The 16,003-nt window shown below is 59.0% G+C and overlaps 2 protein-coding genes across 3 annotated transcripts; one reads left to right on the forward strand and one right to left on the reverse strand.

The window, feature by feature from the left end:
* Positions 1 to 2,511: 2,511 nt before the first annotated feature.
* On the forward strand, positions 2,512 to 10,849 carry LOC308234178 (ATPase PAAT-like). Of its 2 annotated transcripts, XM_080641558.1 has the most exons (6): positions 2,512 to 2,699; positions 3,822 to 4,025; positions 5,012 to 5,084; positions 7,389 to 7,595; positions 7,905 to 8,356; positions 8,495 to 10,849. In XM_080641558.1, exons 1-6 carry the CDS (start codon positions 2,548 to 2,550, stop codon positions 8,727 to 8,729), a joined length of 1,323 nt encoding a protein of 440 aa, XP_080497684.1. In that variant the 5' UTR covers positions 2,512 to 2,547; the 3' UTR covers positions 8,730 to 10,849. The 2 variants fall into 2 exon arrangements, with proteins under 2 accessions (XP_080497684.1, XP_080497685.1); XM_080641559.1 differs by lacking the exon at positions 7,389 to 7,595.
* Positions 10,850 to 11,228: 379 nt separating this feature from the next.
* Positions 11,229 to 12,372, reverse strand: LOC308233234 (protein FAM24A-like; the record flags this gene model as incomplete). Its single annotated transcript, XM_080640090.1, has 2 exons — positions 11,229 to 11,418; positions 12,263 to 12,372. The coding sequence occupies 2 exons, from the start codon at positions 12,370 to 12,372 to the stop codon at positions 11,229 to 11,231; spliced, it is 300 nt and encodes a 99-aa protein (XP_080496216.1).
* Between the last annotated feature and the right edge of the window lie 3,631 nt (positions 12,373 to 16,003).

Consider the following 16,003-nt stretch of genomic DNA (forward strand, 5'->3'; position numbering starts at 1 on the left):
TAACTGCCCTCCCCTGCAGGCCTGGTCCCCCCTCATCTGCCCTCCCCTGCAGGCCTGGTCAGCCCTAACTGCCCTCCCCTGCAGGCCTGGTCAGCCCTAACTGCCCTCCCCTGCAGGCCTGGTCAGCCCTAACTGCCCTCCCCTGCAGGCCTGGTCAGCCCTAACTGCCCTCCCCTGCAGGCCTGGTCAGCCCTAACTGCCCTCCCCTGCAGGCCTGGTCAGCCCTAACTGCCCTCCCCTGCAGGCCTGGTCAGCCCTAACTGCCCTCCCCTGCAGGCCTGGTCAGCCCTAACTGCCCTCCCCTGCAGGCCTGGTCAGCCCTAACTGCCCTCCCCTGCAGGCCTGGTCAGCCCTAACTGCCCTCCCCTGCAGGCCTGGTCAGCCCTAACTGCCCTCCCCTGCAGGCCTGGTCAGCCCTAACTGCCCTCCCCTGCAGGCCTGGTCAGCCCTAACTGCCCTCCCCTGCAGGCCTGGTCAGCCCCAACTGCTCTCCCCTGCAGGCCTGGGTTCCCCCCCCCCCCCAACTGCCCTTCCCTGCAGGCCCGGTCGCCCCCAACTTCCCTCCTCTGCCGGACTGGTCACCCCTAACTGCCAGCCCCTGCAGGCTTGATTGCCCCCAACTGCCCTCCCTTGCAGGTCTGGTCCCTCCCAACTGCCCTCCCCTGCTGTCCATCTTGTGGCAGCTATCTTGTGTCCACATGGGGGCAGCCATCTTGTATGTTGGAGTGATGGTCAATCTGCATATTACTTTTTTATTAGATAGGATAAGAGAGGAATATGCTAATTATCCATTATGACTGCGTAGTATCTGGACCATGGATCTGCAGGAGGGTGGCAGCCACCTACTGGCGCACGTGAGCAGGGCTACTAGTGTAAATGTAACCTCCTAAAGCAAATGAAGAAACACTGCAATTATCAAACACTAAAACCGTACTTGAACTGAAATGCTAACTATTTCACTAAAAGGAAATAAAATACACACCAGGAAGATACCTGCAACCAGCATTCCAGGTTACACTCCCCCACTCTGGCCACAGAAGCATGTTGGGGGGCAACTGAGTTTGGCAGGGATGGCATCCTCTTCAGCCGGGGGGCGGGGCCCCGGGGCTGAGCATCCCCCTAGGAAAGGGGAGGTCACAACTCCATTCGGGTCAGGGCACGTGCCCGGGTTGCGGGCTCCATGCCAGTGTGGGGCGTGCAGGAGGCAGCTGACCGTGCTTCTCTCTCATCCTGGATGCTTCTCCCTCCCTCTCTCCGGAATCAATAAATGTGTGTAAACCAGAAGCCCCGCTCTTCCCTGCCCCGGAGAGACTAGCGACACTTGGTCCTCCCGCTCTGGGAAATTAAAATGAACCTCCTCCCTGCATCTCTTCTCCAGTTGTGAGTTCTTTCACAGCCGCCACCGGCCAAACCCTACGCCTCCCTGTCCCGGGTGGCGTCTCCGTCACCGGAGACCCAGGCCCCGCTTCTGCTGCTCTTGCAGGAGCCCGGGGTGCAGACCCCTGGGAGCGGGCCCCTCTGGCGCCTCAGGTCAGCAGGTCTCCCCTCGCCTGGCCGCCCAGTCTGTCCTCTGCCAGGATGGCGATGTCCAGCTTGCCAGGCAGGCGGGGCGGGTTCAGCGGGCGGGTGGTAGGCAGGGCAGGCCACGGTCTGAGCAGCTCATCACCGGAAGCGCCAGGCGGGAATCGGCGGGGTTTAGGCTCTGCGGGAGGCCTGCGGGGCAGGGAGGGCCTGCAGCAGCCAGGAGAGCGGAGCAGGGAGCAGGGGGGCTCGGGTCACCGAGGCATCAACCGGGTGACGGCAGGTAGACACGAAGCAGGCGTGTACCAAACCTGCCCTGGACCACAGGCCTCGGGGCAGCCATGGGGGCCCCTCCCCGGGAGTCGGGACCTGCTGGCAGCAGCTTGCCGCGCTTTGGCTTAAATCGTGGGTCCGGTGCTCATTCTTCCCCAGGCGGCTTGCACTCTGGTCATCACTGTGACTCCGCTCGGGCTTCGGCCTCACTGCCCCGCCCCCGGGAGGCCGCGTGGGCAGAGGAAGGGGGGGAAGAAGCCCACCCACGGCCGCCGCCCGTCCCCACGCCACCCGCTCCACTGCCTCCCGGACGCCCGCCGCCCACCTGCGGGGTTTGGAGGAGTTCTTCCCCCCCCAGGAGCCACCACCTGCCTTTCCATGGACTCTCACTGGCCAGCCCTCCCCGCGCGCCAGCACTGACGGCCACCCTTGGCCTTTTCCAAGGAAACGTCCACAAACCCAGCTGCTTCCGGCGCGCCTCGCCCCGCGCCTGCGCATAGCGCCCCCGGGAGACGCGGAGAGGTTCATGCGCATGCGCCGCCCTGGAGGTCTGCGGGTGAGTTTTGAATCCATTGGGGAATCCGGCCGAGATGCGCATGCGCCGCTGCAGAAATAGGGTCTCTCCCTGCAGGAGTCTGAGGCCCCTGGGGAGGAGCCGGAAGTTGTTGGGCGTCGTCCCCTCCGCCTCGGCCCCGCCGGAAACCGGAGCGCCGGAAGAGAGGTTCCGGGCCGGCCGGGCCCGGCGGTGGCCCAATGGAGACCGAGACTGAGGACGAGCGATCGGCCAGACACCCGACGCTGGCCTCTTCCTGGGATGCCGCGTGCGGGGCCCTGGGCCGGAGCCTCCGTGTCCGCGGAGCCCAGGACTCAGACTGGGATGAGCTGCTGGCGCCACCTGCCTCGGGGTGCGCTGGGCCGGCGGGGACGGGTGGCGGCCACGCTCCGGGGGGGGGGGGGGAGGTGTGAGGGGACTTGGAGCCGAGAGGGGAGAGCGTCCGGGCCCGGGGTCCGGGAGCCCAGCTGGGGACGGGCTGTGCGGGGAGCCGGGCAAGAACCGCGAGGGGTGGGGCCGGGGGCGGGGCGGCTGCGCGTGGGGCGCCGGGCACGGGGCGGGGGGCCGTGTGTCCTCAGGTCAGCCCTGCAGGGCCCTGTCCCCCAACAAACAACACCCTCCTGTGGCCCAAGAGGCGGAAAAACGCTCCCAGCCCTCGGGAGTCTCCCTCCCCGAAATTTGGAAAAAGACACTCTGTCTTTCATCCTGTTCTGCCCCCACTCCTCACAGACAGGTGCCCTGAGCCTTAGATTAAATAGGAGTCCTTACAGCGGATTGAGGAAGATGTCCATGATCTAGGGCAGTGGTCGGCAAACTCATTCGTCCACAGAGCCAAATATCAACAGGACAACGATGGAAATTTCTTTGGAGAGCCACATTTTTTAAACTTAAACTTCTTCTAACACCACTTCTTCAAAATAGATTCGCCCAGGCCGTGGTATTTTGTGGAAGAGCCACACTCAAGGGGCCAAAGAGCCTTATGTGGCTCGCGAGCCGCAGTTTGCCTACCACGGATCTAGGGCGAGAGCAGGAGAAACCCTGAGGTCCAAATACCCCTTCCTCAAAGGAGGGTGTTTCCCCGGTTCCGTTCCGTTTTGTTTTGTTTTGTTTTGTTTAGAAAGAGAATGGCGGGGAGGGAGAAGGGGACGGGAAAGACAGAGGAAACTTGCAGATTGGTTGCCTCCTGTTCCCCCCCCACCTGGGCCGGGGCTGGACCTGAAACCAAGGTCCATGCCCGTGACCCTGCGACCCTCAGTCTCTGCCCGGATGCCACCCGCCGAGAAGACAGGCCAGGGCTGACCTCGCCATTTCTCTGAGAATCTGTGTGGAGCCGGTGTTGGCTGCTTGGAGGGTGTGAACCCCAAAGGCAAATGGCCGTGAACGGAATGTCAGCCCGGGGCCGGGGCCGGGTCGGCGGGGCAGCGGCGTGTGCAGAGGGCACACAGTTCCATGTTTGTCCCTTTCTCCTCCTCAGCCGGGACCTGGTGATTCTGAAAAGGAGCCGGAAGAGCCCAGAGGAGCAGCCCTGCTTCCTCTCCCTGAGCTGCGACCCGAGTGGAGGTGAAGAAATCGTTTCTGTGGGCATTTTAAGTTCAGCAAGAAACATGGAGGTGTACTTAGGCGAGGAGTACTGTGGCACCAGTAGGGGCAGGAGTGTTGGGGATGTGCTGGATACCAGGTGCGTGGCCTCCCTGCGCACGTTCTCAAGGAGGGTGTCTGTCTCGGCAGCTCGGGCCGGAGCTCTTGCTTCTCTGACATTGGCCTCAGACGTTGGGGGGTGGAGGGGGGGTAGCTGGAAACACAGCAGCCGCCTGGGAGTTCAGGCCTTGGGGATCCCTGCCACAGGCTGGATCCGCCCTGTTGCCTTAGCAACTGCAAACTGACGGCTGGTAGAAGGGAGGTGAGCTGGTGAGGTCCCACCAGGGCCTGGAAGAGGTTTCCTCTGTTTCCCTTAAGCAGTACTCTGTCAGTCAGCCTGGCGCTTTGGACAGACCTGCTTGAAGGAAGCCCTTTACAAACAAACAGTGCGGAGCCCAACACTGCCATTCCAGCATACCTACCCTGGGGTTATGCCTTTTTCCGAGTTTTTACAAAGATCCTGTCCTAACCTCTCTTTTATGTAACTCAACATATGAACTGTTGTATGTACCACACATGTTGGAAGTAGTAGATATGTTCCTTGAGCGTTACAATATGCTTGTGCAACAAGATGTTACATTTGTTACCAAGTTTAATTCTCTCATAAGCTGGTAAGTGGTCTGTGTAGTCTGGCCCCCCGCAGTTTCCTAGGAAGCCACCACCCTCAGCGGGAAAAGGGAATTATTAGAAGCGTTGCCCTGGAAACCCTTATTTCTAAATGTGACCATTAACAGTGATAATAGCCCGGCAGGGATGGCTGGTGGTTGAGCATCGGTCCACCCGTGAGCTGGAGGTCACGGTTGGATTCCTGGTCAGGGCACGTGCCTGAGGTGCTGGCTCCATCCCCAGGAGAGGGCAATCGCGAGGCAGTCCATCAGGGATTCTCTCTCATCATTGATGCTTCTATCTCTCTCTCTCCTCCCTTCCTCTCTCGGGAATAAGTTTTAAACATTTAAAATAATTTCTCAATTTTAAAGAGTGATAATGTGTGAAAATAAAAAAGTCAATTTTTATTTTTATTTTCAGTGAACAAGAAAAAATTATTTTATACAAAAAATTTCTAAAATTGGAGTCGGCTGCACGTGCTTGTAAAATAAAGGTAAGTCATGACTAGATTTGAACTAAGTTGAAAACTGCAGTTGTTTCTGTACGGTGCACATTCATTGTATGCTGGGTTAGTAATTCTCAGTGTTCGCCTTTTAAAACTGCCCATGTATTAGCCATGGCAATGCCATGCCGTGGACTAGTGTTAACACGGTTCATGCTGTGGTGCTCTTTGGCTTTGGGGAACTCAGTTAAAAGTCATTTTTACTTTGATGTAAAACGTAGGTGCCAAGACAGCCACGAGCAGATTTGGGACCAAAATACTGAGGAAAAGAGCCAGGTCGGGGAGTTTCAGACCAGGGCACCACGGAGTTAGAGAGACCTGGCCAGCTGCCTCCGCATGGAACTGGCTGCAGTGAAGTGCCCTCTGGGGGCGGGGCCGCGAGCTGGAAACGGGCCGCCTGTCCGGGGGCTGGTGGCTGATGTCCCCCGCTTAGCCCCGGCCTCCTGGGCAGGACTGGAGCGGAGGAAAGGAGTCCTTGGGTGGTTTCCATCCCGGAAACCCGGTGCTCGCTGTGCCTCCCAGATGGCGGGATCGGTTGTTCCAGGACGTGGTTTTGGAGGTACATACGTGTTCATCGCTTCTAAAGTGGCTTAAGCAAGGTGATTCAGTCAGTGAAAACATTCTGAGTGCCTGTTGCTGCCACGTACTGTACTGGGCACTTAGGACTGAGCAGCCATACAATAAATTGCAACCAAGCCCTCGTGTTAGTGTTACAGTGGGCAAGACATAAGTAGGTTCAATGTGCAAAACACGTTCTGTTTGGTAGTGAGAAAGTCTTGGGGATTAAAAAGCAGAAAGGGTGCTGTGGAGGTTGGAATGTGGGTGTGGAAGTGCAGGGAGGTGGTGACTTAAGGGTGGATGACAGTCACGTTGGGTCCGTGGAGGGTTTAGATCAGCGGAGGGCGGTGTGAGCCCTGGGGGGTGTCTCGGAAAGTGGGTGTTTCTGTAATTCTGTGGAAGGTCGTGCAGTGCAAAGGGCGCTTCATTCAGGGAAATGTTTGGTTCCTGTGGGGTTTCTTCTGCGCCAGTCGTATATTAAAGTTAGAAATAATAGGGATGCATGTTTTTGAGCTCTTTCTCAGTGGTAGATACTGGAAATTTACCACTGATCGTCATCACAGCAACCACAGGAAACACACACACACACACACACACACGTGCGCAGAGTAGGAGAGCCATCGCTGCACACACACGTACACACACACGCACATACATACACACACGTACATACGTACACGTACACACATACATACACACACAGAGTAGGAGAGCCATTGCTGCACACACACATACACACACACGCACATACATACACACGTACACGTACATACATACATACACACATACACACACAGAGTAGGAGAGCCATTGCTGCACACACACATACACACACAGATACACACACATACACACATGTACACACATTGAGACAAGAGTAGTAGCAGAGCCATTGCTGCACACACACACACACACACACACACGTACATACACATACACACACGTACACACACACACACACCGAGACAAGACTAGTAGCAGAGCCATCGCTGCACACACACACACACACACGTACATACACATACACACACGTACACACACACACACACACCGAGACAAGACTAGTAGCAGAGCCATCGCTGCACACACACATACACATATACACACACACATACACACACACGTACAAACACAAACACACATGTACACACACATACACATATACACACATATACACACACACATACATACACACCTACACATACACACACACACACACACATACACACACACACACACAGGCACACACCGAGACAAGACTAGTAGCAGAGCCCTCGCTGAGGCCTGTCTGTCTGAGTTTGAATCCTCTTCCCTTCCCACTGAGCGGCCGTGCTGTCCAGACACACAGGGAACGTGTTCCGGTGACAGTGGGCGACATGGGGCAGCAGGAAGCACTGGACACCATTGACCGCTTCGGCGGCACTGCCTGCCCTGGCCAGCCGGCTCTGTATGAAATAGTATCAGAGCAGCTTGCAGTGCATGAAGCCGTCAGATTGGAACGGTTTATCTTTGGCTCCTCACCTAAGTGTGTAAAACGTTATTTTACATGGGACTGTTCGTTTGAAGAGGGCTTTTTTATTTAAATGGTTGAGTATTTTCAGTCTTAACTATCCTAGCGACATGTCAGTGAACTTTAGACTCTGACTGCTTCCCTGTTCCCTCGGGGACGGCAGGAGGTGGCCTCCGTGGGGTTCCCGTTCCACGTGGTTACGTTCCTGAACTTGTGTTTTATGCCAGTTGCTGTCCTTTGGCGAAAAGCCGTGCGTGTTCGTCAGTCAAGTGGTGACGCACGTGCGGCCCGTCCCAGCGAAGTCTCCCACAAGCTCTCCTGCTCTGGGGTGCAGGGTGGACCTCGAGAGGGTCCACAGCATGGTGGCGGCCATGGGGTCCACGCTGTCACCTGGAGCTCAGCAGCTGATGAGTATGGTCAGCTCCCAGCAGCAGGTGCGTTTACTTCCCTGCGCCCCGAAGGAATATGAACGGTGCCAGGGCAGCTTCCCGGAGTGCGCTGGGTTCATCTTAGTGTTTTCTGGACGGAAACCACAGGCAAGTGGTCAGAGGCCCGGACTGGAACCAGGCGGCCAGGTGACCGTGACCGTGACCGTGGTCTCCTCCGCTTGCTGGTGGCCGTCGTGCAGCTGCCTGCACAGGGGGGTGCGAGGACCCGAGGGGAGAGTGCCCCGGCCTGATTCTAAAGTGCTGCCAACTGTCGCTCGGTCACTGCTGTTCACAGCCTGTTTCCTGTTCCCTCAGCGCTGCCTTCCCGTGGGGGAGCAGCTGCAGGCGGTTTTGGGGAGCGCTGCCTGCAAGCGAGTGCTGGGCCTGCGGGCCTCGGCGCCCTCGGGAGCCTGGGACAGGCCGACCTGCGCACCTGCTCCTCTCAGAGCCGGGCTGACGTCGGGACGCGGGACTGAAGACGTGGACGCTCCCGGGGATGAGCGCGCACGGCCCCCCGGGGGAGGGAACCCCGCACCCCTCGGAGAGTGGGACGTTGCGCCCCAGAGCCACCCTCTCCCCAGGAGGGACCTTCAGCTCGCGGCGTCCTTCTTACCAAAGAGAGCGAGTGACAGCCCCGGGGCCCCTGCCCCCGAGCTGCTGCCCTTCCTCCAGGATGTGTGCGGTCAGGTGCGCCGTCTCCGTGGGGCACAGGGCGCCGCGTGGCCGGGACACGCCCCCACGCCCAGCGCAGGCGGCCTTGGTGCCGGGTGAGTCTTCACACAGGGCCCCGGGCGGGTGAGCACCGACGTGGACAGCAGCAGGCTGTGGTGGGCTGGCGTGGAGGTGGCTGTTTTGTCGCCTTTTCCGCGGTGATGGTTACGTTGCGTCTTTCAATTCGCTTCCAGGATGGGCGAGCCGCCCGCCTGCTCCTACCTGGAGAGGATTCTGTCCAAAAAGCTGGAGCTGATGGAGCGGAGACTGACGGACCACCTGGAGGAGCGGCTGCGCGCCCTGCAGGAGCACATCGACCGCCAGGTGGCGCTGCTGGCGCACGCGCTGCACAGCCCCGGCTCCCCGCCCCCGGGGGTGCCGCTCACACACTGTGACTCTGGGGACGGACTCTCCAACGGGGAGAGATAGGCGCTCCGCGGCGCCTGCGTGCCGATGTCTATGACTGTTTATTACAGCGCCGCCCCGAGCTCAGAGCACGCGTTTCTGTCATGTGAGGATCAGCGTCCTACCTGCATCAAGTGACCTCAGCGTTCGTGTCCCTGTGCTGTGACGTGACCCCGTGATGTGACCCCGGGCCGCCCCCGAGAGCGGATGACCTTCCTGTGCTTGTGACGTGACCCCGTGACGTGACCCCGGGCCGCCCCCGAGAGCGGATGACCTTCCTGTGCTTGTGACGTGACCCCGTGACGTGACCCCGGGCCGCCCCCGAGAGCGGATGACCTTCCTGTGCTTGTGACGTGACCCCGTGCCTGCGTGTGCGCGGGATCGGGCCAGGAGTTGCTGTGTTTGCAGAGCTGTCCGCTCACAGACATTTGTGTCCGTCGTGGTGTGTTGGGTGTGTAAGTTGTTAAGGATTTCTCCTGCACCGGGTGCCATAGAAGTGTGTGTTTTGTCCATGAAAGACCTCATTTCCTCATCGTAGGAGGGAGAGGACGGTGCTCAGAGGACCTGGTGACTGTGTTCTCTTGGATTGTCTTGGGAAGTCGGAAGCTCTGCGCCCACGGACGTGCCCTGGCGTTGCCACCCCGGGAACGGGCGCAGGCGGCCTCCGCAGACCGGACGGCGTGGCCTTGGCTCCCTGGTGTCGCGGTGACGGGGCAGGGAAGTCGGCGCCTCTCCCGGGGAGGCTGTGGCTGTAGATTCATGTGGGACGGGAAGGGGGGACGTTAACTTGTTCTGTCTCCACCCACCGCCAAGCCCGGGACCCCCTGCCGAGCAGGTGCTGCTGCCCCCCGCGCCGTGCTGGGGTGGGCGACGGGGCTCGCGCTGCGGGCGAGGCGTGTGGCGAGGGGATGGCAGCGCTCAGTGCCCGCTGCAGCGGCAGGAAGCGTAACCGTTGCATGTGCTGAAGGTGATGTATTTGCATCTGAAATTAAATGCGTCTGTTTTGGAAACCCCGTGAGTGAACAGAAGTGCTTTCTTTTCCCTGGATCTCTCCTCGCCTGGGAACCTGCTCCACTTCCTGATCCTGTGCGGGGGCCACGGGCAGCCGCCTCCCAGTCTTCCCTCGTTTGGGGGTGTTCACGGCGGGCACAGCCACAGGTGTGTTTGCTTTGTCCTTCCCGAGAGTTCTGTCTCCGTCAGTCGGGTTTCACAGCTTCCGGTGTGTAGCCTCCCCAGGATGTAGCCACGTCACCACCCTCGGAGCAAGGACCAGGGATGCACGTAGATGCAGGTGGTGGGGAAGCCAGTGCCCGATCCTTCCCGGGTGCCGGGAAGGAAAGGGGATCGGCGGCAGCGTCACACCGTCTCACGGGAGCGTTGGCCCACGTGAGTGGGGTATGTTGGTGGCCGCCCTGCGTGTGCCGTGAAGCCTGCACGTTAGGACTCCGGGATCGCATCTCCGCTGGCAGCGAGCAGCTGGGTCCCAGGCCCGGGCTTGAGCCCAGGAGCCACTTACCTGGCCCAGCTTTCATCTCCGCCTCGTCCACGGCTCCCCCTGCCCTGCGCCCCGGACTCTCCCCTTCACCTCCTGCTGACCCGGGCCTGCTGTGCCCTGGCCCCTGCCGCGAGGAGCCAGCGCTGCCAGGGGAGGGTCCCCCTCCGGAAACTATCCCTCCAGGGCCAGCGTCGGGCTCCAGGCTGGGAGGGGACAGACGCCTGGACAGACGGCGGGCCCTCTGGTCTGCAGGGGCCGAGGCTGAGAATCTGTCCTGAGTCCTTGTCAAGTCCAAAAGGAAGGCATCGGCTCCCGGGTCTCAGAGGCGCGCCACACAACCAAACCCAGGCAGGACTCTGCACCGGGAAACGTTTGTCTCATCCGGAGACACATTTCCCTTTCGCCGAGGCTGCTGGGAAATGTGCGTCTAAAGTCAGTTTCCTGCCGAAACCGGTGTGGCTCAGTGGATAGAGCGTCAGCCTAGGGACTGAAAGGTCCCAGGTTCGATTCCGGTCAAGGGCATGTTCCTTGGTTGCAGGCACATCCCCAGTAGGAGGTGTGCAGGAGGCAGCTGATCGATGTTTCTCTCTCATTGATGTTTCTAACTCTCTATCCCTCTCCCTTCCTCTCTGTAAAAAGCCAATAAAATGTATTTAAAAAAATAAATAAAAAAAATAAAGTCAGTTTCCTGATGCTTTCAGTTTCCGTCCCAAGCGCCCAGCACGATGCTGCCCTCCCGTCACACCGTCCACACGCCTCTTTAGCTCTTACTCTCGCCCGCCTTACGCTGCTACGTGACATTACAAGCCTGTGGCTCCACGTCCCAAAGTGGGCGATACGCAAGTTCAAGGGCGTGGATCACTAACCACACCAAACATGCCCAAGGCTGAGAGGGTTCTTTTCAATTCTGCATTTATTCAAAAGCACACGAACGTCCTGTAGCACATGACAAGGGGAACACGATAAAACATCTGGAATAAAACACTCTGCTAAGAAAGGTCGCGCCTGCGGGGGCCGCGCCCGCCGGGTCAGAGCCCCTCGCTCACGTCGCAGAAGCCGGGCGGCAGGGACGCGGTGTCGGCACACAGCTGACACTCGTCGTAGCGCTGGAGGCCGGGGTAGCAGCCGGCGGTGATGGACGGGGCCGCGGTGATCTTGTCCCTGGTGACCATGGACGGGTAACTTTTTAAGACCAAGCACACCGGTAGCTTTGGAGCTCTTAAGGAAAGACACACACAGGAGGGTTAGAAGCCTCGGCCCGTCCGTGGCCGCGTGGGACCGGAGGTCTGGGGGCCCAGCTGCGAGGAAAGCTCTGCCCTGGCCCAGGCCCCCGCGTCCCGTGCTCTCCAAGACGCCAGCAACCAGGTCAGACCCAGCACCCAGGGAGCGAGGCTGCCCGTGGGGAGCCCCGGCGCTGAGGCCCCAGCTGCCGAGCCTGGGAGGGGCAGGCGCCCGTCAGCTGCCCCGGGTTCTGGGATTGACCTGGTGCACGGCCTCCGTTCCTAGCACGGAGCGCCCCGGCTTTGGACAGCGAACCTCCCACATCTGAAGGGTCCCCCCCGCCCCCCCAGCTGAATGACCTGCGCTCCCCTCCCTGTCTGTCCCCAGGATCTTCGACAGCTCCGCTCCCCACGCCTCCAGGCACCTCCCTGTCCCCAGGCCACGGGCAGTGGAGGAGGGAACCCGGAGCTCTGGGCTCGGGCAGGGGAGACCAACCGAGCCGGGCTCTGGGTGAACTGAGGCAGAGGTGCGCGCCCGCCCCGCGGTCCTCCGTCTGCCGCGCCCGGGACACAGGCTGGGCCGGCCGGGTGAGTCCCCGCGGACGGGGGGCAGCTCCCCGAGGCCCCGGGCAGCGGACGGACAGCGCTGACCCTAGCCGCCCGCCGGGACCTCACTGTGAGCTCGCAGCCCAGCCCGAGGGGACGCGGCCAGGATTCCGTGCTCACCTGCCTCTGCCTTCTCCCAGCTGCCCCGTGCCTGACCCCGGGGGGGTGGGGGGGCCCGGCTCCAGCTCGGCCCAGGTGCCCGTGCGAGGGGGTCGGCACTCTTACACGTCACTTACTTCAATATGCTGGTCAGTTTGAAGAGGAGGCTGGTCACACAGAACATCAGCAGGACTATGGCGATCAGCAAGGCAACCCCGATGGCCGTCATAATCTTGATGTCGAACATCTTACAGGCGCCTGGGCAGAGCAGTGCAGGGCGGGACTGGCTCCCTGCCCGCAGCCCGGCGCAGCCTGTGTCCTCCTCCCGGGAAGGAAGAAGGAGCCCCACCGGCAGGCTTGTGCCTGTAAAACACGGACGGGTCTCCCAGGGAGGCCGAGGGGCCCAGCCGCTGGGCCACATGGGGGTAGAGTTTATTCGCGGATGAAAAGGGACTGAAATGCAAAGGCAGAAGGAAGGAAACGGGACAGACGGTGGGAAGGGCTTTCTCTCCCTCCCGCAGGCAGTAACGTGCAGCCAGCGGTGAGTAACAAACAGGCCGCACGGAGCACAGGGTTTCACTCCCAACGCCTGGGTCTCATGAAATACCCTCGCTCAGAGTCAGGACCGCCCCTTGCTGCTCGTCAAGCTTAAACTGTTCTGAGAACATAACTAGGGACACGGCTCTTTCCCAAACGCCGTGCTTCCCAGCTCAGCACAAGCAAACCCACTTGTCACGCTGTTTGCAGGAAAAAGGCCTCTACTTGTCCTCTGACAATCGTCCTGCCGCCTCACGGTTCGAGGAGATTCGAGGAGCCCTTGTCACTGGGAGACCATGGGCCTTTCTGCCTCTTTCCTCCCAGATCTTCCCAGGAAATGCCATTTGGTTGGAAGAATAAACAGTATGACTGCTGCCTGGCCGGCGTGGCTCAGCTGTTGAGGGTCATCCCTGGATCGGTTCAATGGTTGACTCCAGGTCAGGGCACGTGCCTGGGAAGTGGGCTCAGTTCCCGGTAGGGGGCAGCTGATGGATGATTCTCTCATTGATGTTTCTCTCTCTCTCCCTCTCCCTTCTCAGACATCAATTAAAAAAATGTTTAAAACAACAACATGACTGCCAAGCATCCTTGGTACAGTTAAACCCTCAGAGAAAAGAAATGTATTGAAAGACCGTAGGAAACAAGTTATTTGATCAAACCCATCGTGGGACACCACCCTGGACCTTACTGAGTGAAAGGCCGGGCGGGGTCGAGCCTGCACTGGAGGAGGAGGGAGCTATCGGTTCATCCTGGGAGGAGTTGGGTCCGAGACTGAAGAGCTCACTTTAGAGGCCCAGCCATGGCCCAGCTCCACCTTCCGCGCCGCGGGCTGTGACATCACCGCTCCGCCCCCGGCCCCGCCCTGAGGTTCTGAATTCTGTTCCATTGTACTGGAGCTCAGCCCCCAGGAAGCAGAAACACTATTTTGAATCACTTAACTCTAAGTTTTTACCTTTCCAGGTTGTATTTCCCCTTATTTTCAGAATTTGGTTGTTGACCAAAAGCAAGTTTAAGATGTCAATTTTACAATTAAAAGACAGAAACGTGGGGAGGATAAAAACTCTTACTGTTTCAAAGCTCAGTGCTAGCCCTAGCTGGTATGACTTAGTGGTTAGAACACGGCTTGTGGACTAAAGGGCCCCAGGTTCGATGTGTCAAGGGCACGAACCTCGGTTGCAGGCTCACTCCCTGGCCTCAGTTGGCAACCAATCGATGCGTCTCTTTCACATCAATGTTTCTCTCTGTCTCTCCCCGCCTCCCTCCACTTTCTCTACAGAAGATAATCAATGGACTGCATGTTCAATGGTGACCTAGATGATAATGAAGCTGAAAAATTCCTACCACGTCGTGACGCCGTGACGTTTTATTTATTTACATTTGTGGTGATGCTGGTGTAAACAAACCTGCTGCTCTTCCAGGTGTATAAAAGTACAGCACGTGACTATGTACAGCACATAGTACTTGATAATGAAAACAAATGACTATGTTACCGATTGATGTATTCATTACACTAGTTTATTTAATATACTAGAGGCCCGGTGCACGAAATTCGTGCACTGGGGTCCCCTCGGCCCGGCCTGCTCCCTCTTGCAGTCTGGGACCCCTTGGGGAATGTCTGCTTGCTGGCTTAGGCCTGCTCCCCGAGGGGGTTGGGCCTAAGCCTGCAGTCAGACATCCCTCTTGCGGTCTGGGGATCCCCAGTCCAGAACCCTTCGCTCCTTACTGCCCGCCTGTGGTGGAGGGAGGAGAGGCTCCGACCACCGCCACTGTGCTCACCAGCTGCGAGCCCGGCTTCTGGCTGAGTGGTGCTCCCGAGAGAGCGCACTGACCACCAGGGAGCGGCTCCTGCATTGAGCGTCTGCCCCCTGGTGGTCAGTGTATGTCATAGCGACTGGTCGTTCCACCATTTGGTCAATTTGCGTATTAGCCTTTTATTATATAGGATACTTATTTAATACACTAGAGGTCTGGTGCACAAAATTCGTGCACTCGGGGGGGGGCGGGTTCCCGCAGCCCAGCCTGCACCCTCTCGCAGTCCGGGAGCCCTCAGGGGATGTCCGACTGCCAGCTGTGGAGGCGGGAGAGGCTCCGACCACCACCACTGTGCTCGCCAGCCATGAGCCCGGCTCCTGGCTGAGCGGTGCTCCCGCTGTGGGAGCGCACTGACCACCAGGGAGCGGCTCCTGCATTGAGCGTCTGCCCCCTGGTGGTCAGTGTGCATCATAGCGACCGGTCATTCCGCTGTCGGGCCGAAACTGGCTCTCTGACATCCCCCGAGGGGTCCCGGATTGTGAGAGGGCACAGGCCAGGTTGAGGGACCCCACTGGTGCACAATCGGGGTTGGAGAGGGAGGTTGGCCAGCTGGGGAGGGACCGCGGGAGGGCTCCAGGGTATGTCTGGCCATCTCACTCAGTCCTGACCAGCCGGACCCCAGCAGCAAGCTAACCTACTGGTCGGAGCATCTGTCCCCTGGTGGTCAGTGCACGTCATAGCGAGCAGTTGAGAGGCCTTAGCATACATTAGCATACTATGCTTTAATTGGTTGCACGGCCAACCAGATGACCGGACACTTAGCATATTAGGCTTTTATTATATAGGATTTTTATTGATTTCAGAGAGAAAGGGAGAGGGAGACACAGAAACATCAATGATGAGAGAGAATCATTGATCAGCTGCCTCCTGCATGCCCCACACAGGGGATCAAGCCCGCAACCTGGGACTGTGCCCTGACCCGGAATCAAACCGTGATTTCTTGGTTCCTGGGTCCACGCTCAACCGCTGAGCCACGCCGGCCGGGCCTGTATTATACTTTTAATCATGGTTTTAGAGTGTGCTTTCTGCTTTAAAGGAAGTTTGGTGTGAAACAGCAGCCACGCTGGGCCGGCAGCAGCCTCAGGTTTGTTGTTTAGAGTCTCCTGATCGCATCATTTTCTCTCGCACTTGGTTTGGTCTCGTGTTGTTTTGCACAGGAACACACTGCGCAGGCGTGCAGCCAGGGGCCACAGGCGGACCACGGAGCCCAGGCGTGCAGCAGGCTATACCGTCCAGGCGTGCGTAGGTGCACCATCATGTTCACAATTGGACGACACCACCCAAGGATGCCATTTCTCAGTGAGCCCTCAGCCTGCCGTGCGCACGACTGTGCTGACTGAATGTGACGGCCCTTCAGCACCAAGACGGGAGGGGGGGGGGGCTTTCACATTTACTGGGACAGCAGTGACGTGGGACCACGTGCCACTCTTCCTGTCTGAGAAGACAGAACGCAGGAGCAGAAAGAGGGAGAGGGCGAGAACACCAACACTTGGTGGTGTGACACCTACAGTACAGACGAGGCTTGTGCC

Source organism: Plecotus auritus (genome assembly GCF_963455305.1).
Source record: "Plecotus auritus genome assembly, chromosome: 9".
In the NCBI taxonomy this organism is placed as follows: Eukaryota; Metazoa; Chordata; class Mammalia; order Chiroptera; family Vespertilionidae; genus Plecotus; species Plecotus auritus.